This window comes from Tenrec ecaudatus, chromosome 18 (genome assembly GCF_050624435.1).
Source record: "Tenrec ecaudatus isolate mTenEca1 chromosome 18, mTenEca1.hap1, whole genome shotgun sequence".
Classification (NCBI taxonomy): domain Eukaryota; kingdom Metazoa; phylum Chordata; class Mammalia; order Afrosoricida; family Tenrecidae; genus Tenrec; species Tenrec ecaudatus.
The window spans coordinates 14,160,037-14,187,606 of NC_134547.1; the positions used below are offsets into that span (position 1 = coordinate 14,160,037).

At 60.6% G+C, this 27,570-nt stretch overlaps 1 protein-coding gene across 2 annotated transcripts; it reads right to left on the minus strand.

Annotated features, from left to right (window-relative positions):
- Positions 1-1,530: 1,530 nt before the first annotated feature.
- Positions 1,531-27,570, minus strand: CLPTM1 (CLPTM1 regulator of GABA type A receptor forward trafficking). 2 transcript variants are annotated; one of them, XM_075538024.1, is made up of 14 exons: positions 27,438-27,570; positions 22,295-22,407; positions 16,273-16,396; positions 15,638-15,796; positions 14,955-15,072; positions 8,537-8,622; positions 7,958-8,078; positions 7,389-7,633; positions 6,912-7,005; positions 5,223-5,413; positions 4,954-5,049; positions 4,578-4,713; positions 4,120-4,287; positions 1,531-2,276 (listed from the first exon to the last, which is right to left on the minus strand). In XM_075538024.1, exons 1-14 carry the CDS (start codon positions 27,444-27,446, stop codon positions 1,948-1,950), a joined length of 1,989 nt encoding a protein of 662 aa, XP_075394139.1. In that variant the 5' UTR covers positions 27,447-27,570; the 3' UTR covers positions 1,531-1,947. The 2 variants fall into 2 exon arrangements, with proteins under 2 accessions (XP_075394139.1, XP_075394138.1); XM_075538023.1 differs by lacking the exon at positions 27,438-27,570 and adding an exon at positions 27,128-27,239.

Genomic DNA, 27,570 nt, shown 5'->3' on the forward strand with positions numbered 1-27,570 from the left:
TCCTCATCTAAGCCAAGGCGTCGAAAAGTCACGCCCACTTCCGAGGTCCGTCGTAAAGGCGAACCCAACCATTTATTGTTCAGTCGAGTGCGTACATGCACCTGGCTCTTCATTCCAAATAGTGGAGTCCTTCATGAGAAGCCCAGGTGGCACAGTGGTTACGCAGTGGGCTCCTAACGCAGGCACCTGTTGGTACCACGGGCCACTCCCGAGGCAGACAGACCTTCTGCTCCCGTGGAGTTGTCTTGTAAACCCACGGGGGCAGTTCTACCCTGTCCGATAGGGCCGCTGGGAGTTGGCATCGACTCGATGGCAGCAAGTATCGTTTATCACCTAACGGCACCTTGGGAAAATCCTGGCTTTGGGTATCAGTTCTCCCATCTGGTATCACATTCGAAACCCACAGCAGTCTGTGCCCAGAACGACCCTACCGGTTGGGGTAGAACTGCCCTGTGCCAGCAGGTCTTGCTCTCTCAGTGGCTGGCAGGTTAAAGCTGCCCACCTTTCTGGTTAGCTACCCAGGGCTTACCCACTGCCCCCCCGCCCCCAGGGATCCTCACTCAGCTGGTAGGCAAGGAAGAGTAACAGCCTGTCTCGCAGAACTCTTGGGACCCTATTAAGTACCAGAGGCACCCTGGTGGTGCAGCCAGATAAGCGTTGGACTGCTCGCTCACCGCATGGTTGGTGGTTCAAACCCACCAGCTGCTCCTGACAAGACAAAGATGAGGCTGGCTGTGCCATAAAGAGTTATGGCCTCAGAAATCCTAAGGTTTCCTCATTAAGAATCAGACTCCACCCCAGGGCAGTGGGCTTGCAAGAACTGGGGACACTGCCAGGGCCCACCGACAGTGTCTGCCATCACAAGCTGGCGGGGAAAGGCTGCTGGTGGCACCCGCAGGTGGCCTTGCTTGAGTAAAGAGGGAGGAGTGGGGGGGGATCAGGGCAGACAAGATGCAACATTTGAGTAGAAACCTGAAGGTGTGTGAGAATGTCCGCTCAAAGCCCAGGGACCAGCTAAGATCATGCAGGGCAAGTTCAAGGCTCAGCCGGGGGCTGACAGAGGGATTCCCACAGCCAGTGGATCAGTGCGGGGCTTGGGGTGAGGAGCGGCTCCTGGAGCCCCCCTAGCTTGTGTTGACTGGGGAACCAGACGCCTGTTCTCCTGCCTCTCCTGACTTGCACTTCATGAAGAGTCCGTGGGTCTGTGCACGTGAACGTGAGGGTCACACCTGGGCTCTGCTGGAAGCCTCCGAACAGAGGGGAGACCAGGCCTCCCGGTCAGATAGTCTGGTGGGCCCTGGAAACCACTGCCGGTCCATCCAAACCCGCCCCCACCCCTGGCTCCTGGCCTGGCAGTGCAGCGGCAGTAAGAGCCAGCCCTGGGGCTCCAGCCAGGGGGCAGGGTTGGGGCTGATTCCTGGGAGGACAGCGCACAGGTGGTGGACAACGGGCCTGGGTTCCTCAGAGGGGGAGGGGCTGAGTGTGGGCAGAGGGAGGAAGGAGGCACTGGAGCAGGGGCGGTGGCTGAGCTTAAGTTAAACACATATGAATTTATTAAATCCAGACTGTGTTAGGGCGGTGGTCCGGGAGGAGGGCGGGGTGGGCAGGGACCAGGGACAAGTCGATGATGGCTGTGGGCCACCCCCACAAGGAGCCCCTGGGTACCACTCAACCCCCCATCTCAGCCGTGCCCTGTCGGCTTCACCAGGATTCCCAATGGTGCTGGGCTGGCAGGAGAGATGGCGAGACACACAGGAACAAACGGACGGACGGACAATGCCTGCACACACCATGTGCCCTTGCCGGTGGCAGCCCCGCACCGCACGCTGGGCCCCGGCCCGGTCTGTCCAGGGAAGGGGCGACACGGGGGAGGCGAGGGGGCCGGGGAACAGGGGTTGGTGGCAACGGTCACCAGGAACTGGAGTGGACGAGGAGGGCCAGGAGCAGCTAATCCTTCTTCTTGTCCTCTGCTGGCTTTGGAGGGGCTTCCTGGGGCCCCTCTGTGGAGCTGGCCTCCTCGGTAGGCTTGGTGGCTCCCTCCTCGGTGGTGGTGGCAGCAGTGGCGGTGGTGGCAGGGGTGGTGGTGGCAGGCGTGGCGGCAGCCGTGGTGGTGGCAGGGGTGGGTGCAGCTGTGAGGGCCCCTGCTGCTGTGGCTGGAGCCTCGGCCACAGGGACGGTGGCTGTGGGGTCCTCTCCGCTCATGCCAAATTCGTTCACCCGTGTGGGGTCGACGCGGTAGATCCACCGTTGGTAGAGGTAGATGAAGAAAACCACATCTGGGGGTGGAGAGAAAGGGGGGGCCACATGAGCAAAGATACCCTGGTGTGGCCAGAAGGGTAGGTGCACCCGAAAAATGTGTGCCTGCGGGTGGACTCCTAGTGGGTGGGGGTGTCTCCGGCCACCCCTTTGAGAAAGGGAGATTACACCAGCAGAGCCTGGGAAGGGTGTCACCAGGTGCACAAGCGCTCAGAGACAAGGACCTCCTGATAAGGTCCACAGGTGGCGTGCCGGCTGGACGGTTCCTGAACGGCGAGACAGCAACGTTCTGCGTGGTAAAGCCGACCCTGTGGTCTGACACAGGGCAGCACGGGGACTCGGAGACGGGAACGTGGAACCGAGGAGAGGGAGCGCTCTAACAGCTGCTACAACGGGCCACAGTCTGGGCCTGGGTGCTGGGTTGAGGATGGAAGGGTCCAAGTTGCCTCACAGTAAATTCCTTTGGAGGCTTGAAGAAACGATCGACAAAACTGCCTATCACCAAAGCCCACCTGGTGAGGTCTCCTTCTCCGCAGGACGGGAAGAGAGCTACGAAGTCCCTGTGATCCCAGAGCCCCCCAGCTGCCCAGCATCAGCACGCTTCCAGAGATGGGGCGCTACATGCGAGAGCCTGCCATGGGAGGAAGGGTGTGCTCTGTGTGCAGGGGCAGGAGATGGCCGCAGACATGAAAACCGTGCAAGAGGAAGAGGGGCGTATAACGATCCAGAAACCCTGCCACACAAACCGGAGACACGTGTCCAACAAGAAGGCCGCTACTATCCAAGCCTCTGTCAGAGACGTGAGAAGTCTGTCTGTGACTCTCGGATCCAAGCACGACAGGAACCATCAGCTCAGACGGAAGGCCACAGAGAAGGAGCCATAGGATAAAAATGCTGCCCGACTCGGGGCATCCCAGGAAAGAGGCGCCCAGTGGAAGGGCCTCGGCCGCCTTCCAAGCAAAGGGAAGTTCGCCCCTGCAGCAGCTCCGAGACCAGCAGAACTGCTGGGAGGAGCGAGAGGCAGGGCCGTCCTGGTCTCAAAGGGCGGGGCCAGTCGGATCTCTGCCATGTGCTGGGCAGGGGAGGCCGAGGCCACGCTCCAAGGGAGAAGTTGTCACTCCAAGAGGCTAGAGGAGTTGGGGCTGCCCAAAACCAAGTGAGCAAAGCTGCCATCCTGGAGGGCCTAGAACAGAGCTGAAGCCAGGACAGGGCGTACCTGCCCCACCACTGCACTCTGAAAGCAGGTACCTAGTCCAGGTGTTGCCGGGTCATAGATGAAGAGCTTGGCCTGAAGTCTCGCCCGTTAGATTTAGATGACTCAGAATAGGATCTGGCACTTGAGAGTGGAGTTGAGACTTTGGGGATGATGTAATGGGGTCAATTAAGTTTTGCACGTGGAAAGGCCATGAATTTGGAGACTGGGAGAGGGTGGGGTGTGGAGAAGCGAATTGTGCCCCTTAAGTGTGTGTGTGTTGTGAAGTCGAACCTCTTGACCTAGGGTTACAATCCTACTTGGGACTCGGCAATCTTTCTAGTGAAGGTGTTTTGAGCATCTCTTTTGAGATGTGAGACCTGAAAACCAAGAGAAGCAGAGATGAGAAGGGGACAGACAGAAGCCAAGACACACGGAGCTCTCTCCAAGGAGCCAGGAAGCAGATGCTAGAGAGGCAAGGACCCTTCCCCGGAGTTGGCAGGGAGAAAGCCTGCCTTCCGGAGCTGGTGCTCTGCATCTGGCCTCAGCCTCCAGCCTCCTGACCTGTGAGAGATGAACTTCCTGGGGGTGAAAGGCACCCATGTGTACAGCCACTGGGTCCTGCCAAGACTGGACTGAGTGCCCTCGGAGGGCCACCCCATGGGCCTCACCATCCCGCAGGCAGCCGATCCGGTACATCACAGGCATCTTGATGACAAAGGCAAACAGGTCGTCGATGAAGGTGTTGAGGGCCTTGTAGGTGAGCATGCGCCAGGGCAGGTGGGCCACGGACTTGAGCTTGTAGTTGATGAAGAGTTGGGGCGTCATTGTGATGAAGCCTGTGGTGGAGGTGGTGGTAGAGGGGCTGTGTAAGCAGAGGGCTGGGGATGCCAGACCCGACACCCCCCCATCCCCCGCACCTCCCACTCTTCCTCCAGCCAGGCCGCTTCCTTCCCCTTCCAGAACACCCCAGGCCTTTGCAAGGCTGCCTCTGGGTGCTGAGACCACCATGTGGCACGCAGGGAGCCCCTCACTGAGCCTTCCCCTGCACCCTGCCCACGGGGGCCCCCAGGAGACACACTCCCGAGGACAGGCCTCGAGCTTCCCCCAGGGGTGGCAGGCGGCTCACCGAAGGTCAGCAGGAAGCCGTAGAGCATGCTGAGCACCCAGGAGTACCAGCCCTTGTGCTCCAGGTACAGCAGGCTGTAGACGGCGTAGCAGCCCAGGAGCGGGAAGAGGATCCACGAGAGGTAACGGAATGCCATCTGCCGGGGCACGGGGCAAGCCTGCTGTGACCAGCCTCCATGGCCTCACCTGGCCCGCCCACACCTGGCCTGGCAGGCCTGCCTGCCGGGGGGAATTTCCAGGGGCCTTGGGAACTCTGGACTTGGCCAGAAGGACACGTGGCAGGCCTGGAACCTGGGGTGTGGCACGGCCCACCTGTCGCGGAATCGTGCCCGGGCCCGCACCCACCTCCCGACCCGGGCACACTGCGGGGCACTCACGTCATCATACACTTTGGTCGAGGACTCGACATAGGTGGACTTGTCCTTGAAGGTCGGGCGAGGGAAGACCCCCGCCAGCTTGTGCTCCCGGTCCAGCTGCAGACAGTGAGGGTGGCCTTACACCGGCCCTGCCCCACCGGCCCCAGTTCCCCTGGCCCACGTGACCTGAGAAATCCCCTGATGTGAAAATCCCCCTTGGTCCAGGAGCAGGGAAAGTCCCGGCTGGTCCACCCCCCAGCGTGGTCCCAGAACAGCAGCGGCCAGCTCACCCGGACGTCCATGACCTTGGTGATCTTCCAGAGGTCGATGAGGACCCCAATGAAGACGCTGACCTGCACCACGAAGTTGGTCTCGTTGTCGAGGATGTAGAGCAGGACCACCAGGGACTGGAAGACGCCGAAGAAGACGGAGCGCACGGACAGGCCCTCCAGGGACTGCCGGCTGTTCCAGAACTGGATGTCTGCGTGGGGGGGGGGGGGGAGAGGCCGGCGTCAGCAAGCTCCTAGGCCTCCTGCCGCTGCCCCTCAGCCCCATCCCAAGGCAGCATGTCCTCCTCAGATCCCTGGCCAGGGGCGCCCCTTCCCATGGGAGTCACCAGCTCACTGGACAGGTGCCAGGTACCACGACCACAGGGAGCCATCACCCTGAGGCCACAGGCTTGAATACGAGGGCCAGCGAGGCTGTCCACTGCTATCTCCTCCTCCCCCCACCTGAGGCAGGAGAATCCCAGACATGAGTTTACAGAGCTCTCCCCACCCCCACTCCCCATTCTGAGAGCAGGAGGAAGGGCACAGAGGCACTTGTGGCCTCCGGGCCCAGCTCCGGACCCAGGCAGCTCGGACCTCAAGGCATCACACTGGGCCACCGGTCCCTCCCCTCCCCCACCGGCTGCTGACAGGGGCCAGGACAGGCCCAGCTGCCCAGATCTGACCTGCATGTCTGCAGAGTGCCAGCCCCTCGCAGGGTGCCTCACCTGGCTGTTGCCCCGAGGAGGCACTGGCTTGGAGGGGGCACTTACAAAACCTGGTGAAGCCCGCCTGGGGAGAGAGGCCATGCTGAGCCTGGACTGGTTCTGAGTGGATGGAGGGTCCAGCCCGCCACACCCCTGCACCCGCATTGCTCACAAGGCCTGCACCCAGCACCAGGTGTCCCCAGAGCATCCCGTGCAGGGGCTGACGGCAGGTGGGAGGTGGAGTTTTCCCACAAGGTTTCTGAAGTTCCCTGCTAAGCCAGCTCATAGCTGGCTGGGGGTCCCTGGTGTCATAAGTAGGTAGGTGCTTGGCTGCTGACTCAAAGGTCAAAAGACAGGCCGTGTACTTCCGGAAGGCATAGCCAGGACTATCCAAGGGTGCTCAGTTCTGGGGGACCCGGGCAGCAGCTTCGGGCCCCTCGTGGAACAGCCTCGCTAGGGCATCCTCTGTTCTCTAGAGAGTCGCTCTCTGGACCAGCGATCCCCAATAAGGAGATCACCAGACACGCCTTCCACTTCCTGGCTGGAGGGGACGGGAGAGGGGGAGTAAGGGGGATCTCTGGAGCTGGCTGCCTCTGGGAGTAGGGGGTCTTTGGAGCCGCTTGCCGGGCTGGGAGTGACTGAGGGCCTCCTCTGTAACCAGGCTTCCTCAGGGCCGAGACACCAGGAGCTACCCAGGGGGCGGGGAGGTGCTTGGAGGCAGACCTGACGGCCACCAGCCTGGCTGGGCTCTGGGACCAGGGCCCCTTCTCTCTGCGCTGAGGGTCATCCCGCAGGGGGGCTGGCTGGGAAGGCAGCAGGAGTGGCTGGGGCTTCCCTGCTCTGCTTGGAGTTCCCCGGCCTGCTTCCTGGAGGTGAGCACAGGCCACCTGCCCCGCCCTCGAGCCTCGCCCAGTGGGACGGGAGTTTCTGGATCGGGAGTTTCGGGGCCTCCAGAGGCAGAGAGGATGGAACCAGGCAGGGGCAGCAGCCCCAGGCCAAGCCCTACCGTTCTTGAAGGCCAGGAACTCAAAGACGCTGTGGACGATGGAGACGACGATGGTGAGGGCTAGCAGGTAGGGGTTGGTCTCCAGGAGGGCCACCTAGGGGGAAGATGGGGGGCAGAGGAGCATTCCCATGAGCACTGTCTCCCTCGGCCCCACTCGTAGGACCAGCAGACAAGCCCCTGAGGCAGAGAAGACAGACACTGACAGAAGGGACAGGCAGGATGTAAAGAGGAACAGAGACCTGGAATCAACGACAACCTGAGCAGGTGAGGTCCCACCTGCCAGGCAGGCAGAAGCGGGGGTGGATGACCCTAAGGCCTGGTCCAGCCAGGAGGAGGAGGGGACCGGTGTTAAGAGACCAGCACCCACCTCCTGCTGCTTGGGGACGGGCGGATGTGAAGCTGTGGCCGGGGCGTCCCCTCCCCGCTCCCCAGAAGGCTCACTTCCCTTTCTCCCTGGCCCGCCCAGGCCGAGCGCACCTTCACGGAGTCCTGCTCCTCGTCCGACTGCTCGTACAGCTCGTCGCCCAGGAAGTTCCAGGGCGACTTGGTGCTCTGGGCGGCATAGAGCTGCCAGCGCCACAGCGAGAGTGGGCAGAAGGAGACGCGCAGTGGCAGGCTGGCCAGGCTCTCGTTGATGGGGTAGTAGTCCTTCTGCAGGTTCCAGTAGTCATTGAAGTAGATGATGGGGTAGTAGTCACCGCTCACCGCGTCGAACTTCACGTCTGCGGGCAGAGGACAGCTGCTCAGCCCCCCCCCGCCCCCAGGACCAGAGTGGCACACTCAGACGGGACCCCTTCCAGCAGTGGTGACAGGTGCACGTGAGGGTGAAGGGCCCTGACCTCAGGTGGAGGCCACGATGCAGGTGGGACAGACCCCCATAGCAAGACCAGCTGAGGCGTGTGGGTCCCTGTACCAGGGTTTGGTCAGTGGGGCCTATCTGCAGTTGGTCTGAGGTCATAGGAAGTTGGGGAGCAGGGGGGAATCTGTTTGGGGTTCGGGTTGGAAGGAGACGGGAAACGGCCTGGCAAGCAGCCCAGGGGGCTTACACTGGTCCAGCGGTGGGGGCACGCTGCCCTTCACCCAGGGTGTGTGGTCGTCCACGATGTTGATGGTGATGTTGGGGTGCCAGTGGGAGATGACCTCCACGGGTCCGAAGTCCTCGGCCCTCTGTGGGGAGACAGGGCAGGGCAGAGCTCTCAGAATAGGTGGGACAGCTCTCTCCTGGGAGACCGCCTGCTCCCCAATCCAGTCCTCCCAGACTTCTGGGGACCTGAGAGGACACAGCCCCAGTGAGGAGAAAAGGGGGTGGAGTGCCAGGAAGCTGAGACAGTGCCAAGTGGCACTTCAGGAAGCAAAACTCCAGCTCAGCAACAGCCACAAGGGAGACGTGACCCCGCTCAGGCTCTCCCCAGGGACCAGCCACCTGGGACGGCCACCACCCCTGGGCCCTCAGCCCCCTAGATCCCCCACAGGCCAGAGCGGTGCGGGCTGCGGGGCACAGGCATCCACATCGGCTCCACTCCTGGGGCAGCACAGGCCCCTAACTCCACGCCCGAGAGTCCACAGGGGCTGGGCTGTGGCCATGCCAGGCGGCCCCTCCTCACCGCAGTCCTCCTGGCCTTTACCTTGATCATTTCCGGGTCGGCTTCCGTCTCTCCCGTCAACAGGTTCTTGGTTTTCTGGAACCGCCTGCGCTTGTATTTGTTGATCACTGCCAGGGAAGGGGGAGGGATACCTGTAACGACCCCACCTCTCCCGACTGCTCCAGTGACACCACACGGTGGGAATGGTGGGGGGGTGAGGCAGCGAGAGTCCGCCTTCTGTTTGGTTCCCAGCCCCACACCTGGCCCCTCCACCACTGCTCGTCAGCAGGGATGGCTGCGGCTGACACTGCAGACCTGGCCACCCGGTCCCCAAGCCCCATGGCGCCACAGGGGCCCCTCTATTCTGTGGTCATGGGGAGGCGATGAGTAGGGGCCAGTCAGACAGAAACCACTCCGGGGTACAGCGACACCAATACACGCTGTTTCACCGGCCAGAAGTAGGGCTTTATCTCCAGAGTCCGCCTTGTCCCTGCCCTGGGCCGGGCCTGCAGATACTCCTCATCTGACCATGCCACCTGCCTCTACGCCCAACACTAGGGCCATGGCGCCGCCTCACGGCCACCAGCTGGCTCTGCGTGCCCAGGACCTGTTCTCCACTGTGTCAGCCTGGCCGAGTAAGAGCCCCTGACTTGCACGGCGCCTCGCGGTGGATCTGTTTAGCCGTCGAGCGCTGCACTGTGTGGGCCACCAGAGGCCTCGGCTTTGCCTCCTGTGTGCAGAGTGGGGCCGGGTGTGAGCTGCTCCAGGCTGGCGGTCCCTCACACACCACTGGGCTCAGACCCTACTGCCTTCCAGCATCTTGGGGTCCCAGGGACAAGCTGCCAGAACCACTCCTGGGGCTTTGGAAGGTGTCAGCCCAGCTGGTCACACGAGCATCACCTGCATCGCCCTCAGGACTAGCTCCCTGGGAAGTGACCCTGGGGAACAGGAAGCTCCGGGGGGTAAGGGCCAGCTGCACTGGGCTCGGGCGGAGAGCACGCTGTCACGAGGAGCCCCACGAGGGGGACATGGTGTCCTCAGACCAACGTCCCGCTGGGAGAACGGAGACTCAGAGGGGGATCAAAGAGGAAGCGACGACAGTAACGACCATGCCCATCAGTAAGCTCACTCCGACCTCCTTCCAGGAAACACGGGATTCCAATGAGTTTCTTTCCAAGGTTTCGACTTTCCCCTGTGGCTGGGCGACGGGGCCTTCTGACCCCTGGGGCCGGCAGGTGGCCCTTGCCTCAGCGCTCCTGCTCGAGAGGAGGGAGGGCCGGAGCATGCCGGGGCCACTTTGAGTTGTGCTGACCGCCTCTACCCAGACACGAGTGCCACCCCTAGGCACCCCTAATCTGCTTCCTGCCTCTGGGATTTGCCTGAGGAGCCCTGTGGAAGAGACCACGAAGGGCTTGGCTACTAACCCACCACGGGGCTCCAAGGAAGGTGACCTAGCAACCCACCACGGTAAGGACGACAAGGGCCCTGTCTGCCTGTCCTCTCACGAGAGGATGTCGACTCAGCGGCCTCCAACAACCACAGCTTGGATGTGCCTATTCTGGACTTCGCTATGGTCGCACGGATCGAAGCAACTAAACTAACAAAAACACATAGACCAACTGCAGCTTGAGCCCCGGCCAGGCCACATTCCAGGCGACCTCTCGAGCGTCCAGGCCAAAGCCCCGTGAGATCCGCTCTACACAGTCACAGAGGGCGGGGCTTGGAAGACGCTCGGTGACTTTCAGGGTCAATTTTGGGGACCAACAAAGGCACCTCAGCTTTTTGTTTCATCCAGAGTAGATGCTACCGAAAAAGAGTTATCTTCCTGTGAGATATTTTTACACAGAAAGAAGTAGGAAAAGGAAGTAAAACTCCCTGGTCTCACAGATGACGCGATCCCCTGTGTAGAAAACCCCGGAGATGCCCCAAGAGGCCATGAGAATACAGGAATTCAGCAAAGTGGCCAGGTTCAAGGCTGGCGCACAAAATTCAGTTGGGTCTCTCCCCATCACAGCGAGCGAAAATTACGGAAGTGTCACCGCTTAGAATAGCACCTAAAAGTGCCGAGGAGTAAATATAAGCAAGAAGGCCGAAGCCTTGCACACCGGAAGGAAAGGGGGCGTCTGTGTTCAAGGGATGCCGATGTGCACATTCCCACACTCTCCATCAAAATGCTGAGAACCCGAGGAGAGGAGGAAGATCCTGACCTCACACCATATGCACACACCCGAGAGAGAGAGAGAGAGAGAGAGAGAGAGAGAGAGAGAGGAAGGAAAGAAAAGGAACTTTGGAAACTGAATGGAAAGCCTCCAACTACAAAGACCGTGGACGGAAACACCGAAGGCCGGGGTAGGAGTGGAGCATAGGACTCTACCTTATGTCATCAACAGTCTATCAAGCACAGCCACAAGCTCACACACGCGCGCACACACACAACCTCTTACAAATGAAAGACTTTATAACAATTTGTAAATGATCAAGGGCTCATGAGGGAGGCAGGAGGAGGGAAAAAATGAGGAGCTGATGCCAAGGGCTCACTAGAAAGAAAATGCTTTGAGAATGAGGATGGCAACAAATGTACAAATGCGCCTGACACGATGGATGGATGGATGGGTTGTGGTAAGAGTTGTACGAGCCCCAGTGAAATGATTTAAAATAATAATAATAATACTTAGGTGCCCCAAAAGACTTCGCCAAAAAAGGAAAAGGAGTTCACAGGCTTAAGAAAATGGGTGGGGGTGGGGGTGAGGGTGGAGACATGCCTGGCCAAGGGCTAATCTACACTTTACTGGAAAGGTCAACAATCCAATTAAAAATGCGCTAAAACCCTCACTGCCATCACGTCCACGCAGGCCCACAGCCTCCCCATGGGGCAGGGCAGAACTGCCCGGTGGGTTTCCAAGACTGTCACTCTTCACGGGGAGTACAGAGCCTCCACTCTCTTCGGCAAAACAGCGGGTGGTTTCAAATTGCTGATCTTGCAGCCCCAGCCTCAGGCGTGACCACGACGTCACCAGGGTGCCTTAAACAAAAGAGATGACAGGCAGGCAGACAAGCACCCGAAGAGCTGCCCACCATCATCAGCCATGAAAGATGCCGCTGACACGGCACTGAGATCTTACCGCGCCCGGCAATGACAAACCTAAGAACCAAGCCAAGCCACGGCAAATCCGCTCCAACACACGACCTCCCTACAGGACAGCCCTGCCCTGGAGACCCACTGGTTGATGCACGGACAGTAACGGACGCTGAACGGGTGTGGGAGGAAGACCCGGGAACATACAGAGAAATCCCTGCATGTGTATTGGCTTTGGCTGTCAATCGATCCCTGAATGGGGTGGAGCTCAGAGGGGCAAAGTTACAAAAACTTTCTAGACATCACCAAGCACCTTGGGGGATGAGGGCCTGGAGGCTCAGGACTAGGGTCTGGGGGACACCAAGGTCAGTCAAGGGCACACTCTGCAGACAGTGCTGCGTCCTGCACTCTGGTGAGCACTCACTGGGATCACCAGCCGACCTTCCACAGACCGTCTGCCTCGAACGCGGAGTTCCTGGAAGGTCTACGTGGGTCACAACCCAGAAGCAAAGACGCAAATGACCAGAAACAAAAAGGGACGGGGAAGGAAAATAGGGACAAAAAAGCAAAAGTCTGGCCACAGAGTGAGGTGCAAAAAGTATCCATGGACTAGATTCTCTTGGGAAAATTACAGGGAGGCTCAGGATGAAGTAAGGCCTGTGTGGATTGAGATTGGGAGGTGGGGGGTGGAAAGGGGAAAAAACCCAACCTCTCTGTGCTCAAACGGACAAGGACAACTGGAGCCCTGGGATGGGCACCTGGGGGCAGGCGGTGGCCGGGAGTGCGGAGGGGGCACCGGTGCAGGGAAGAAGGGTCCCAAGGATGGTGCACGCGCAAACTGACAGAGTTCTGCTGTGCATCTGCTCAACCCCAGCAGGGCGCGGGGACTCACACAACTCCAGCCCTGCGGAAGGAGGGGAGGGGAGGGGAGGGGAGGGGAGGGGAGGGGAGGGGAGGAGAGGAGAGGAGGATGCCCACGTCCTGATCTCAAAAGGTGAGGGGTCAGTGCCAGCCACGCCGCACAGAAGGCATGTCCCCACCTGTCCCTGTGGCATACAAAAGCCACTAGATGGAGCGGAGCCAATTCCAGGAGCGAGGGCGGAGCTGGGGGCCTTCTGGAAAAGCTGAAACACAGGTGACCCACTGCCCTCTGGTCGGGGCCACCTCATAGCTCCTCTGGATGCCCCAGTGGTTTCCGAGACCGGGAAGCTTGATGGCGGCAGACTGCCAGTGTCTTTCTTTCTCCTGGGAGCGGCTGGTGGTCTGACCCTCCAGCGTGAGCAGGGATCCGAGTCTCAGCAAACTGTCCAGTCCCCTTCGCCGGCCTCAAGCACCCTATTTGCATAGCCCCAATCCAATCACGTGATGGATGTCACAAGCCTGGAACTGGAAAGCCGTCCAGATGTGACCTATCACATCCCGGCGCCCTGGGGTCCAACAGAGAGAACCACTGACCCGCCCCGCGCCCTGCCTCCGCCACCGCATCGGCGCGTCTTGCTGAGGCTCTGCCTCTTTTCAGCCGACCCTCAACCAAGCAAGCTGTCCTTCTCAGCAGACTGGCCCCTTCCTGGCAGCATGTCCCATGTCCATGAGACCACAGCTGGCCCTCCGTGCTTCTAAGGCGCCCTCTGGCTGTACTTCCTTCTACACAAGACACAGTCCTTCCTCGGGCAGCCCTCGGACAGTCAATGCTGCCCACCGACCCCAGAATGCCAAGACATCAATCAACGCTTCTGCAGTTGCTTGGACATTGCTTGTCCAGCTCGGGGCTCAGGAGCACCTCTGCTCTTTAACACGCGGAAAGGCCCTTTGGGGCCATCTGCCCAGTGCCATGCATCCCTGGCCTTCTCTGGGATGTCCGTCCTGAAGGGCACTCGGGAATCCCGCGTGATGGTTGACAGAGCGTGGCGAGGGCTCCCTGGGCGATGGCTGAGCCAAACACTCATTCCGTCAGCCCCAGGTTAGAGCGCTGCTTAGTGGACCATTCCTACGTGCCCTTTAAACCTGTCCTGGCCTGGCCAATGAAACAACAGCAGAACAGACCAACTGGCAAGATCGGGCAAGAAAAATTATGGGTGAAAGCCTTGGACCTGGAGACTGAGGAGAGGCGTCAAGCCTGAAGCAGAGCAATGCGTACAACAGGCATAACAGCCTGGCGTCGACAGCATTCACAGCTGGGAGGGCACAGGAGCTGGTTGCAATGCATTCTCCTGTTAGGAGGCAGGTCACCTTTCTAGCACGACTACAACCTCTCATTTCCCGTCCCGCCGTCTTTCCAGTCCACTGAAGAGTTCAGGCTGCTCTGCTGAGACTCCTCAGCCCCGAGGGAACCGGGCACAACTGGCTTGAAGCCCTGGCACATTCTTCTAAACACATGATCAGGAATGGGTCTCCTTTGTAAGCTGGGAGGCCTTGTGATGTAATCTGATGTAATCACCCTCCGTAATGCACCCCAAGGCAACATAACCGAACACTTGGGGGCATCCAGTGGATGATGGGTCTTAAACCTGATCAGACACACAGTGACACACACAAGCACGCGCGGAGATAGAAGCAATGTGAGGATTACCTGCAAGCCCAGGAGACACTGAGACCGGCCGCTCCCAGGAGAGAGCATGGCAGGACGCTGGGTACTCTGGGTGGCCTCCCTGCCCCCAGAACGATGAGAAAGGGCTGGCCTCTAAGGTGAGCCCATGTGGCACTGCTGTCTGTCCCGGAGGCAATAAAAACCAAGGCACGGCAGCCCCGAGCTGTGAACTCTGGAGAAGTGCGGACACAGAAAGCGCCAGAACTGTTTGGGAGCAGCTGGCTGTGGGGAGAAGCGGTCGAGGGGGCCAAGGGCCGAAGAGGAAACGACTCCGTCTCCCCCCCCACTGAACTACATGGGTTTTAGCCCACGGCCTTGTCATTAAATAGAAAAGATTTCTCCTCAGCTGCTTACAGGGGACAGATCCTCGAGGTCGTGCCCCATGTCCTGACCGGGGTTTCCCAGGCCCCAGGGGTCAGCCACCTACTCGTGACCAAACAGCACACCTGTGCCAGCCATAGTGAGTGTGAGGGGGGTGGTGCAGCCCGCAGGGGAGCCCCTGCTAACAGCACAGTCCCCACGAGGCTCACCCTCGCCCTGCAGTCCTGTTCACGCGGGGCAGTCCCCGGGCTGGGCGACCACTGCAATCAGAGAGCATGGCTCCCTGCCTCCTCTCCTTCACACACGGCCCAGGCTGGGCACGGTTACTTGAGCCGTGGCTTTCCCTTCAACGCCCTGCCCCTGATGTCCACCAGCAACCTCATGGCTCCCAGAGGGCAGTGGGGCTGAGCTTTCTGAGCCGGGCTCCCTGCCTGCCCCTAAGCCCCTGGGCGGCCCGGCCCCGGGCAGGGACTCACTGCGGGATGTGTGGACTGTGGCGAGCCGGCGGTACAGCGCCTTCTGCCGGGGGTCCGGGTGGAAGCCGCTCTTGGTGAAGTAGACGTGGATGTAGATGGAGCCGTTCTGCTGGACACTCTGCAAGGGGCAGGAGAGGGAGGTGAGCACCGACCACCAGCGTCAGCCTGGGCACCGAGCCCCTGCAGACACCACCAGGGCCATCAGAGCTTGCAGAGCCAGGGCCCTGAGCACACGGGGCTCTTCACCAACTTCCAGGGGCCTCTCACAGCCCGTGACCTCGGCTGCCCCCCCTGGAGAAGCAGGGTAATGACAGTGCTCGACAGGCTCCAAGGTGAATGCCCATAATGCACCACTCAGAGGACGACCCCCACAGGGCCCAACTGCATGCTGACCCCCACCCCTAACCCATCCACAAAGGGCGCTATGGGCCAAACACGAGACTGGTGGTTCAAACGCACCAGCTCTTCCATGGGGGAAGGGTGTCTGCCCCAGCAGACCACCGACCTTCCGCTCGCCGCTACTATCCTGAACAGAGAAGCTACAGAATCCATCGCAGCCGGCCCAGTCCTGCCCTCCCTGCCTACCCGGGGGTGGGAAAGGCCGTCCTGGGAGCAGCCTGGAGGGAAAGTCCTCCAGGTGGAGCCATGCGAGTGGGGGTGGGAGCCGGCTGGCACCCACCCACCTGGGGGATGTCGAGCTCGGCAAAGTGCTCGTAGCAGCCGTCGGCGTTCTCGCCGCTGGTCCAGTCGCCGTACACAAGGTCGTGCTGCTCCCAGAAGAGGGCAGAGGAGGCGCTGAAGTCTGTGAAGTGCTCGTGCTCCGAGACGTACACGTGCAGGTTCTGGGGGGACACAGCTAAGGGTCAGCCAGCACCCTGCCACAGGCCCAGGACGCAGCCTTGCTGCCGGGGTGACGAGGCAGGAGCCCCTGCCCTGCGGAAGGGCAGCTCCCCAGGGGCATGGCTCCTGAGTGAGCGAGGCCCCCGGAGACCCAATCCTCAGGGGCTGGGGAGCAGAGACCCCGGTTCTGTTGGGTCTGACCCCTGGTACTGGTTCTGGGGGCCCTGTTCCCTGAAGTGCCACCTCCCCCATCTACCCCACCCCACCCCCAGCACCCTCCCCCGACACCTCGGCTAACCTTCAACATTCAGACACAGGGTCTGTGCATGGTGTGTGGCTGTTTTTAAAGAGCTGGCTGAACCCGATGTGCATGTGTGAGAGAGAGGCACGCCTGTCTCCTGATGACACAGCTCACGTGGCCCCGCCCCCCTGGGGTCCAGTCTGACCCGCCTGCCCACCCGGCCTCGCCCTCAGTTACCATTAAAGTGTCTTTGGGGAACAGGTTGCGGCTGGCGACGCGCGGGGCTCCTCCGGGGCCCACCTGGTCCTGAGGGGCCGGCCCTCGGCGGAACCAGCTGCTGATGGCCCAGATGATGAAGATCCTGAGGGGGGAAGCGGCTGGTGTGAGCCCGGCCCCTCCATCCTCCCCGGAGCGCCTGCCCGGCCTGAGGAGACCTTGGGGGCAGGTGCAGACGCCCCACCCTTCAGAGACCTGGCGGCACCCTGGGGAGTGGGTCAGAGACGTGTCCCAGGGGAGGCCAGATGCTGCTGCTTGTCCCTGGGGCGGGATCAACATGGCCCTGGGCTCCGTGCAGACCCCACCTCACATTCCCGCTGGCCAAACGCGCCCTGGAGCCAAGCCCACGAGGAGGATGCCTGCTCTCCAGTCACCTAGAGCCCAGCATCAGAGACACAGAATGTCCCTCTACAACGTTCGCGGAGGCCGCCCATGAGGTGGAGAGGCCAGTAGGGAGTGACAGCCCACCTCCTCTCGCAGGGCCCAGCCGAGTCAGACAAAACTCTCCTGCCGAAAAGAACTCAAGAAGCCAGAAGCAAGGGATGCGTTCAGAGTACAGCTTCCCCGACAAGTGACAGGAACACCTCTGTGAGGGGACCCGCGCTCACCAACTCCTCCCAAGCAGAGGTGAGCCAGCCCGGTGGACATGGGCCACGGGAGCAGGCTCAGGCATTGTGGAGACACGGTGTCACTCAACAAGCTGTGTGGAAACTGCCCGACAGGTGGGTAAACCTTCGTCGAAAACTGAGTGAAATAGTGTAAAACTAGAAAAAATAAAGATCTTATTCACCCCAAGCCAAACGGAAATAAGACCCAAATGTTCAACTCCGCTCAGAAACCAAACTCATTGCCACCAAGTAGATTCGGACCCACAGCGACGCTGCAGGACCGGCTCCTGTGGGTCTCCAAACAGGCACACTGCATGGGAGTAGAAAGCCTCTCATCTTTGCCCTGCGGAGCCGCTGCTGATTTCAAACTCCTGACCTTGCAGTCAGCAGCCTGATGTACAGCCTCTATGTCACAGGGCCCTAGGACAGTTTAATGACGAAACAAACTGCGTCTGTCCATACAACTGGGAGTTACCCAGCCATAACCCACCGCCACTCAGAGACCCTCCAGAGGGAGGGCTTGTGAGACTGTCGATCTTGCCAGGAGTGGGCTGCCTCATCTTCCCCCAGGGGGTGTCAGGTGGGTTGGAACCACCGCCCTTGCTGTCAGCAGCCTAACACCAGCGCACAGCGCCACCAGGGCTCTGCTCAGCCATAAAGGGAAATGGAGAGGCGAAGGACGCCACACCCTGGACGCAAGTCCACCAGCTCCGCTCAGTGAAAGAAGCCAGCAGACCCCATGAGTAAGAGTGTGTATGCTCACGGATGATTACATGAAAATAGATGCTTCAGTGTGTCTGTCTACTCTTCAGAACACCAGGGGAGACAGACAGGGCACATGAATAATACCCTGCTGCCATCCGGAGCAGCCGGCCAACGCCAACACTCCACTACTACATGCTCCCTCTTGCAGGAAACGTCTAGAAAGACCTCGACTTGTTAGACGCAGGAAAGGCAGAGCTGGAGCGAGGTGGTGGGGCCTAGAGGGAGGGAGGGTACGAAATCGATCTTGTCACCGTTCAAGTAAACTGACCAATCCGCAGCCGGCACGACCCTCTTACAGAAGAGATGAGGGCTTGGGCGAGGACAGTCTGCCAGTTCAGAATGGGGAGTGGCCCGACCCTCAAGAGCTGTACCCAGAGCACCTCGAACCACCACGCTCCCAGCGACAGAGAAACGTTAAGTAGGAACACTGCCTTCGTGAAAGCCCATCTCTTGGGGGGATTGCCTCCACCAGTTCCTGGCACCGAATGCACAGAATACTAAGAGGATCTCACAGGAAGGCAACGGGATGCACGGCGACACCGTTTTTTTCGAGTGTTCAGTGACCACAAAGAATCAAGACACGAGGGGGCTTCAGAAAGTGGAAAGAAGCACGTTCTGTCCCCAAGTCCCCTTGTACGGACACCTCTGTACGAAGCGTAAAGGCAGAGAGGTCAGGAAACTGGGTACACGGGACTCCCAAAGGCGCTCCTTTGGTTTGCAGGAAGAGACTGGAGCGGATGCAAACAGTTTCCGATAAATAAAATGCCAAAGAGCAAGGGGCGAGACGGGGCGGCCCGAAACACTGGGAGCCTGATCCTGGAAGCACGCACGCACAGGGGTTCCCCTGTGAACGGGTCCCCCCAGTCTGGGAAGGGCATGGGGATCAAGCAGGTGCTTTCTGTCTTGTCCCTTGCACTTTCTGATTTGGATTTTCTTTTCAGGGAAGGAAGCAAACTCTCCAGAGAGCCGCGGCGGACCATAGCACCTTCCCCTCCTCCCTCCATAAGGACACTAGTGTCACTGGGGCCCTGGGCCACCCAGAATAAACCCTTCAGCTGGTTATGGCCTCCTCCGGGCTATGTGTGAGCACCTGGCCGGTGCTCTGGACAATTGGCTGTTGAAAAAGATGATGCAACGGGCGCTCTGGGGGAATGTCCCTGAGGCAGACCTTCCTGTCCCTTCTCCCTCTTGCTGCCTGCACGTGAAGGCCGGGCCCTCGGCAGTCATCTAAAGCCACGAGGGCAAGGGAAACCCTGCAGGGACGCAGCAACGACGAGGGGGTCACAGAGGCTGCCTGTGCGGACACTGCCCAAGGGAAAAGAACTGCTGTGTGCTCACAGAGTTCTCCCAGGTCCACAAAACCAAACCCACAGCCGGCTCACAGGGGCCCCACAGGACACAGCCAAGTGGCCCCACGGGGTCTTTGCGAGAGCAGCCACCAGCCTTCACCTGCTGCTGGAGGGTCTGCACCACCACCCTTGTGGTTAGCAACCCACTGCTCATCCCACCTCGCCACTGGGGCTCCCAACCCACCCATTTGTTGGCCACAGGGACGCAAGGATATACAACAGAGGCGCCCAGAGCCCAGCCTCTCACCTCCACAACCCTCTGAGGCTCCGCGGCCTGCCTGGGGCACTGGGGATGACGACTGTACCTGGCTCACTAGGACCGTGCACTCAAGCCCAGACCCGGGACCTGGAGGGTCACTGAAGCATCGGCTCTGGCTGTCGTTTCCTCCCAGGAAGCACACACGAATGGAAAAGCACTACAGAAGCACGGAGGTATGTGTGGATGCCATCCAGTGGGGGCCCAAAGCACAGGCTACGGCACACAGGGACTTGCCTCGGCTTGCAGAAGCCATGGAACCCCGCGTCCAGGGTCTCAGGGGGCCCTGGTCCAGCTGAGCCATCTGCTGCCTCACCAGCACTCCCGGGCAGGCAGGCCTGGGAAAGGCCTAGAGCTGCTCCCTCTGGGGACTCTCCACCCGAGACTAGTCCCATCTCAGCAAGTATGTTGAGGGAGGGGCTAGGCGACAAGGCCCCCAGGCAGCTTCACATCTAGCTGCAACGTGCAGCCTGGGTGCTGGCCCTGCACTCTCTGGGGCCTTCGGGTCTCCACGTGTCTGTTAAACTTTTGGAAGGTTCTAGAGTCCCTCAATCTCGTGACTATCTAAGTGTAGCCGTGAGCCCACAGCTGTGAGGGCTCATGCAGACTCCTACCTGCTCGTGGGGCCCCAGACTCCTACCCTGTGCCCTCCAACACACTCCCCACCGACAGACTACTCGTTAGCGAGAGAATTCTCAATGAAGTGAAGACGGAAAACAAAACCCCTCCCTCCTGCTCCCTCCCTTGGGTCACCAGATCTCACCCCACTCCCAGCACCAGGCCATTCTGCCGTTGTCAGCTGCCCTTGAAGGGGTATCTGTCCCACAGATCCAGTCTGGGGTGGACCAGACAGAAGAGCCAGGTGGTCTACTTCGGAAACCAGGCACGTAGATCAAGTGTCCCGTCTGCAGTGACCTGGGAGATGCAAAGTCGCATCTGCTGCAGAGACGCGAGGGCAGCGAGGCACAGCTAAGGAAGGGGAGGAGCCTGCATCGTGGTGGTGGTTACAACGGCTGGTCGAGGCAAGGGTTCGCACCGCTCTGAGCTGATTCTGTGGGGCTACCAGAGGCCTGGAATGGGAGGCCCGGGGCACGAGTCTGGTGCTGGACACTGAATGACCAGCAGGACCGTGGAGAGTGACATGCATCGAAGCACAGGGGTTAGCTGCCACCTCTGAGCAGACACCACCTCTTCGGACTCTACCACCCAAAAGATCTTGTTGCTGCTATGCAACGCACAGGGTGCCCTTGCTTCCTACGCGAGAAATTCGTTTTCCAACGGCTCTTTCCCAGCTCCAGCTCCGCGTTCTGGTTCCCCCACAACCTAAGAATGAGGATCCACTCTGGTGTCCCTTTGGCTGCAGTAACTGAACGGGGTTGTGCTGTATGGACGTGGGCAGGCTTCTGAGATGTGCGTGCACGGAGAACACCCACGGTGCGCACAGCATGTGAACGATGCAACCCCTCCAAACGGAGGGAAGGATGGAGATGGGTGTATTCTGCACCGCCGGGGGGCTGGGAAAGGGGAACTGATGAAGAGGAGGGTGGGCGGTCCTTGCTGACAAGGGCACAGGGGATCTTGGAAGGAAGGGACCGGCTTCTGTGGTCGGAGAAGGGGGACTGGACAGAAAATGAAGGTCCTGTGTGATGTTCTTCGGTTTTGTCCCGTACCACAACAGGGTCAGTGTCCGTCTTAGTGGCCAGGGGGCAATTATTTGTCAGATGTTACTCGTGGGTTTGTCCATTACATAAGGCAAGCTGCCTGCTACACATTCATGACCAATGTCAGTGAACCGGGGCTTGGGCCCAAGGTCGGAAGCTCAGGGACATCTTTCCATGACTGCATAAGCAAATGGTCAGGGTTCAGAGGTGGAAACTGAGGCAAGGGCAGGGCAATCCCGTATGCTTACGGGCAATATGATGTTATCCCCCTGCCCTTCCAAATTTATCAGCTGGTCAGGGTGGTCACTTCCAAGTTCTCTCTCTGACAGCTGTACCTGGGACCACACTTTCCTATGATCCTGCCTCAGGCCAATAGCACATGCTTGTCCTTAAAGGACAGCCACCAAGACATTGCCTTCTAAGCTTTCTCTGGTACCTTCTTCTGTTCAAGCGAGTTAAGTGTCTTCTTCGGGGTGGAGACAGATGGTGGTGGGGACTCGGGCCCTCAGAGCTGAAGAGTACGCTTCGCAGAGCTCTCTCCAGAAAGCTGGGCCCAGCAGGGACGCACTTACTAAGGGGATGGTCCTTTGCTACAGCTCTGTGTCCTGCCTTCTGGCTGACGAGGGGGAGGGAGGAGCGGCCTGCCTGCCCCCCTGCGGGGCCTGGTCTCTGCACCATTCTGACCGCTCTGCTCAACAGCGCTCTGAGAGAGAGTACTGGCTAACCCGAGCCACACTCACTCGCCCTCCCTGTGACTGTGACCTTGTTTGGGAACTGGGCCTTCGCAGAGACTGTCAGCCTAATGGGGTCTCACTGGAGTCCCTCGCCCACGCACCGCCCTGGGACCCCATGGCAGAGCGGAGCTGCTCCAGAGGGTTCCTAGGTTGCAATCGGGTGGGAGCAGGCAGCCTCCTCTTTCTCCAGCTACTGAGTGCCTGACACCCTGCGCCACCAGGGCTCCTACTCTGGAGAAGGGAGAAGCCGAGATGCAGCAGGAAGGCAAAGCAGAGAAGGGTGGGATGCGGCTACAAGCCAAGGAGCGCGGGCCATTTCCAAAGCTGGGGGCGGGAGGAAAGCCTCCCTCAGCCCTTCCGCGTACCCCCAAGGTAGCTGCTGAGTTTGAACTGGCCACCTTGTGCGGTCAGCCCCCAGGAAGAGTCAACATGGCTGACCTCCTGGCCTCCTCAGGCTCCCAGCCCCCAGAACTGCGCACTAACAGCAGGTCGAGGCAGCTCAGTGGGCAGCTGACACCCATGTGAAGGATCCCCACCACACACATGGTCACGTGGGCGCCCGGTGGGACCTTTGCTTTTCTCCCTGCAGTTCCCCGGGCCACCTGCTCACCTGAACAGCACGCCCTTGATGACCTGCCAGGCGTTGGGTGCTGGCTGGGGAGGTGGGTTCTGGGGCTGGGTCTCCGCCGGCGGGTCCCTCCCGATGCTGCCATTGCTGGTTACCTGTGGGACAGAGGCCGGGTGAGGGGGCAGGTGGGGCCCGGGCCCAGGATCCACATATGAAGCGGGGTTCTCCCTGCCAGGCGTCCTCTCACATCGACAACTCTGAGCGGGCAGGGGTGTACCTGGTGTGGCTTGGGGTCAGGGAGGGCTTCCTGGGGGGTGGGAACTGCAGCAGAGGGTGGCTGGTGCAGAAACAATGAGAAACAGTCACAGCTAGGAACAGCACACCAGGGGCCAAGAGGCCAAGTAGCAGGTGACAAGTTCTGCAGGGCGTGGGTCTCTCAGGCAGCTCCTGCCCTGGGGCTCCTTGGTGGTGGGCCAGGGGTGCCTGGTCCAGCAACTGAGCCAAACATGGAACAGCCCACTAGATGGAAGTCCTCGTGAGGCAGGACAGGTACAGAGCTGGCTGGCAGCTGAGGAATGGAGGTTCGGGCGCTCAGGACTGTTCTAGGTGGGCGAGACCCCTGCTGCCTCCCCAGGCTCTGCCTTTCTTCCTCCTCCCAGTCTCCAGATCAGCACTGACCCACCCAGCTCTAAAGAAAGGGTGGCTCCCCACCAACCACGCCCTCCCTGAACTTTCTTCCACCTGCAAGGTCTTCTGTCTTTCCCATCAGACTGAGAACACCCGGGGACATGGGTAGAGGCAGGGGCAGGGGTGAGAAATGTTTCCCTGTCACCCGCCAGAGACCACACACAGCAAGTCCCTGCACCTTTCCCCACTGGTGGGACCAGACCCGGGTGCAAAGACCCCCGTCACCCAGGGGCTAGCTGGGAGGGGCGTCGTGAGAAAGCCCAGACCTGGAGAAGGCAGAAGTGGAGACTCCGACTGCACAGAGAGCTCCCCTGAAGACAAGGCAGATGGGCTTTAATAAGAAGGCCTGGCCTGCTCAGACTGAGTGTGAGTGCGCCCAGCCCTCCCAGAGTGAGTCCCAGGCTTGCCCCATGAGCGGTAAACAGGACAATTACACATGAACACTGGAAAAAAGTGCCCCAAAGGCCACAGGTGGGGGGGTGCGCACGCTCACGTGCATGCACGCGCCCCACCGGGGTGGGGATGGAAATACTATCTGGGTAGAGCGTGGATGAGACCTGCCAAGCCAGGACACAGGCCGCCCTGATGGGAGGAGAAAGAGGGTGCTGAGGCCGGTAGGGGGTTAGGTGGGGGTCAGGGACACCCCTGTCCGGGGCTGGCCTCCTTCCTGGTCGGGCTGGAGCCCAGGTCAGGTTTCCAGTAGGCCTGAGTTGATGTCGACCCATAGGGGCCCTGTGTGGAGTTTCCAAGGCTGTCCATCCTTCCGGGAGCAGACAGCCTCCTTTCTCCAGAGGAGCTGTGGGTGGGTCCAATGCTTAGCCCAAATCAGTCTGGGGACGCAAAGCAAAAATGCAAACTCCAATTCCCTGCAGGGTCATCCAGTCAGTCTGACTCAGAGCAGAGCTGCCCCTGGGTCTCCTTGTATTAACCTTTCTGGAAGCAGAACCTCCTCTCTCACATGTGCACCTGGCGGATTCCAACCGCTGCCCTTTGAGTAACAGCACAGGCCTAACAGACCCCTGGGGCCTCAGAGCTCACAGGCTCAGGCCTAGGGATGTGCAATTAAGACCACAGTGAGATGCCCAGAGGGAGCAACAACCCAAATGTCACCTGGCAGCTGAAGAGGACACTACAGCTCTCCCAAAGAATCCACCCAGGTCTAACCCAACCCAACCCTTAACCCAAACCCAACCCAACCCTTAGCCCTAACCCAAACTCCAACCCCAGCTAACCCAACTGTAACCCTAACCGAACCTGCCCCAGCCCAATCCTCAACTTTTACCCTAGGCCATCTGTGACCCTCACCTGAACTGCACTAACCCACTCCACCTCACCACGTCCACCTGCCTCCCAGAAATTTCCCAGGACAGAGCAGAGCTGTCCCCCTTGGCCTGCAGCAAACACAACAGCAACTGTGATGCATGAGGGCGGAACGGGACTGCTGGGCAGTGCTGTCCTCTGGAGCAGAGGGTCGCTAAACTAAACCCATTTGCCAGCCCCTACCTTCACAGATGCCGGTGGTCCAAACAGCCAGCCTTCTGGCTGTGGTGGGGTGCTTAAACTCTGCACCACCACGATGCTCCTACTGGGCCCCGAAAGAGCAAGGGACCCAGAGAGCAATGCATGTGACAGAAGTCAGACAGGAAGGAACCTGCTGTAGGATCCCACCGATGCTGACTTTCTAGGGAAGGACTCTGCGCGCCCACAAGGGCGTGCGTGTGTGTGTGCGTGCGTGTGTGTGTGTGTACAGGAGTGGCGCACAGCCAAATGACCCTTGAGGGGAGGACACCTGCTAGTGCACTCGGGAGCTCGAAGCCACTGAGCTAACACTGCAGTGCTGGTGTCTAAATGGTACCTACCCCGCAGGAGGCCGCGCTCCCGGTACCCAGGTCCCTCTGAGTCAGGCAGAGTCCCCACCACGACTCCCAGAGCCCCTCCCTGCTTTTGCTCAGTCTCCAACTAAAGGAGGCCTTCGTCTGCCAGGCCTCCCCACCCCACGGTCTCTGCGCGGTTCCTTTACCTGGCCCACATGGCCGCACACACTGCCCCTCCTGCAAGCCTTGATCCAATCCCACGCCCCTCACCTCCAGTCCCATCCCCAGCTGCAGGTATTCCCGCAGCAGCCATCAGGGCTTCAGACCTGAGGTTCTCTCCTCACTCACCCCAGTGCCCCAGGCCCTCCACAACGACAATAGCAGCAGCCCTGGTCCCATGCACCAGCACTGGAGGAATGAGTGGCTGAGCTGGGGGGTCTGGGTCAGAGTCCCGAAAGCTACTAAACAGTTTCTGTTCTCACAGGCAAACCTCTAGAACACCCACCACGGGACCCTGGGAGCTGCAGTGACCAGGGGCACTGTGCCCAACAAAGTCAGGTGTCTCTGCACCCCCACTTCCGGCCTGGGAGCTTCACCTCTGCCCAGCCTCTCCTCCAAGGTTCAGTGTTCCTTCCACTCACTCACTGCTGGTCTGCTCTGAGCCTCAAGTCCCAGCCCTGACCTCCTAGGGCTCAGGGTGCAGGAGACAAAGTCGTCCCCAGACAAGTGATTTGTGGGCTGGGCTGGGGGAGCCCGGCAGGAGTGTCAAGAAGGATTTTAGGAGCGAGGACGACAGGGCTGTGCAGGGTGAACCTGGCCGAGAGGTAGGAGATGCCTGGGCACAGCTTGTGAAGGAAGGGGCAGTGGGGCATATGCTTGGCACTGCAGGAGATGCCCAGAGGCCGACAGCCCAGGTCCAAGGGTAACCCCCTAGAGTAAGAAAGTGCTCCAGGGTCGGTAGAACCTTTACCCAGAGGGAGCTGGGGTTGTACTAACAGAGGGTGTGTCTGTGTGTGGTGGTGCGGGAGCTACTGCTGCACAAAGCCCGGGGAGGGGCTGCTACGCCCAGAGCACAGCACAGCCCACCTGGCCACCCCAACAGGGCCGCCCTCTCCCACACTGTCCAGGGAGCCCTCGCTTGAAAAGTGCTGGTGGAAGGAGGCCGGCCACACCAGGCCTTAGCCATCAAGCTCAAGAATGTGTACTTTACCCAGAAGGCACAGGGTCAGGCCGCGGGCGCTCTGACATGGCGCTGGGGCCAGAGCACACCTCCCTGTGTGTTTGCAGGCTCAAGGTAACTAGCAGGGAGGGCCGGGCTGCCTGGTTCTTCCAGCTCACGCTGGGTGCTTCTGCCCTGGACTGGGGGACAGCCTGCCTGCCACTTTTCCACTGTGCACCTCTCGCCAGCCACTTGGGGGGGTGGGGCGGAGACCTGAGTGCTCATTCACTGACAGGTTCTACTCTTAACTCCTCGTGCCCATGGTCGGCTGCCTCCTCTCCCGCTCCCTCCGCAGCAGGGTAGAGGGTTGGAGCCATCTTTGCTGCCCGGCCAACCCGGTTCACCCCTGGAAGCAAAGCACAGCCCCCATAGGGAAGGGAAGGGAGGGGAGGGGCGCCCTCTCTCCTCTCCCCCTGCAGCCTCCCACGTGGCAGTAACATCCCAGTGGGTGGGTCTGCAGCACCTTGCTGTCACTTCTCCGTCGATGCCTCCAATGGCTGCCTTGCCAGCGCCTGCAGCCCGGACTCCAGCATCCGGTTGAATTCCTCCTGACGATTTCATGCCCCCCCCTTGCCATCCGCAGCCCCCCCCCCATGGATTTAAGACTAAAAGCTTAGCCACCCCCGGGGGTCTAGATCATCCTGGACTCTCAACGCCCGGTCGCTTCTGGGTCTGTCAGCCTCCCTCCCCCCATACCCTGACCCCTGATGATGAAACTGGCTGGTCGAGCGCTGGGAACCCCCACACACACCCCTGCCCCAGGGGTCACTGTCCACATTTCGGGCGAGCGAGATGCTGAACGCAACAGCACTCGAGGAACGGCCCTGGAGCCTGGAATGAAGGCGCCGAGAACCTGGGACGCCCGAATACAGGTCGGACCCCCTCGGGCGCCGCCGTCTCCCCGAATCCAGCAATTACGACTGGCGCCCCCCCCCCGCCCGGCGCGAGCGTGCCGGCGAGCCGGAGCGCAACAGGGCTCCGCGGCCCGCACTGGCCTGCTCCCCCGTCGCCCGCCCCGCCTGGGCCCGGTATTCAAGGTCCCTGTGGGCAAGGTGTCTGTAATGCACGGGACTCCGCAAAGAGGCGCAGGGCGCGGCCCGTGGAAGGACCCCCGGGTGGGGGACGAGCCCCTCAGGTCCTTCTCGGCCTCCGTACCTGACCGGAGCCGCCTCCCGCGGCCGCCACCACGGCGCTGCCGGCCCCGTCGGCCTCCTGCGTCGCCGCCATCTTCCCGCTCCGGGTCCCCGCCCCCGCCGCCGGCCCCGCCCCGTCCCCGACGGCGCCCGCGCGATCGCGCGAGATTTCAGGCTCGCGCCGGCCCGCCGGGCCACCGTACCCCGCCGGAGCGCGTCGGCCACGCCCCTGGGGACAGCCGCTTCCGGCCGCCAAAAGCCTAACCGGGCCACCGTACTCCCTGCCGCCCCGCCCCCCTCCAGTCCGTTTGCGTTCACCTAATAAGACACACTTCCATCATGCTCCAAACTCGCCGAACTTCTTCGGCCACCACATGCGCGTCTCACGGGCGCCAACATTTCCGGCCCCGCCAACAAGCCCGCCTCTCCGCGTGTCATAAGCCTTGCACGCCATCCCGCTCGCTC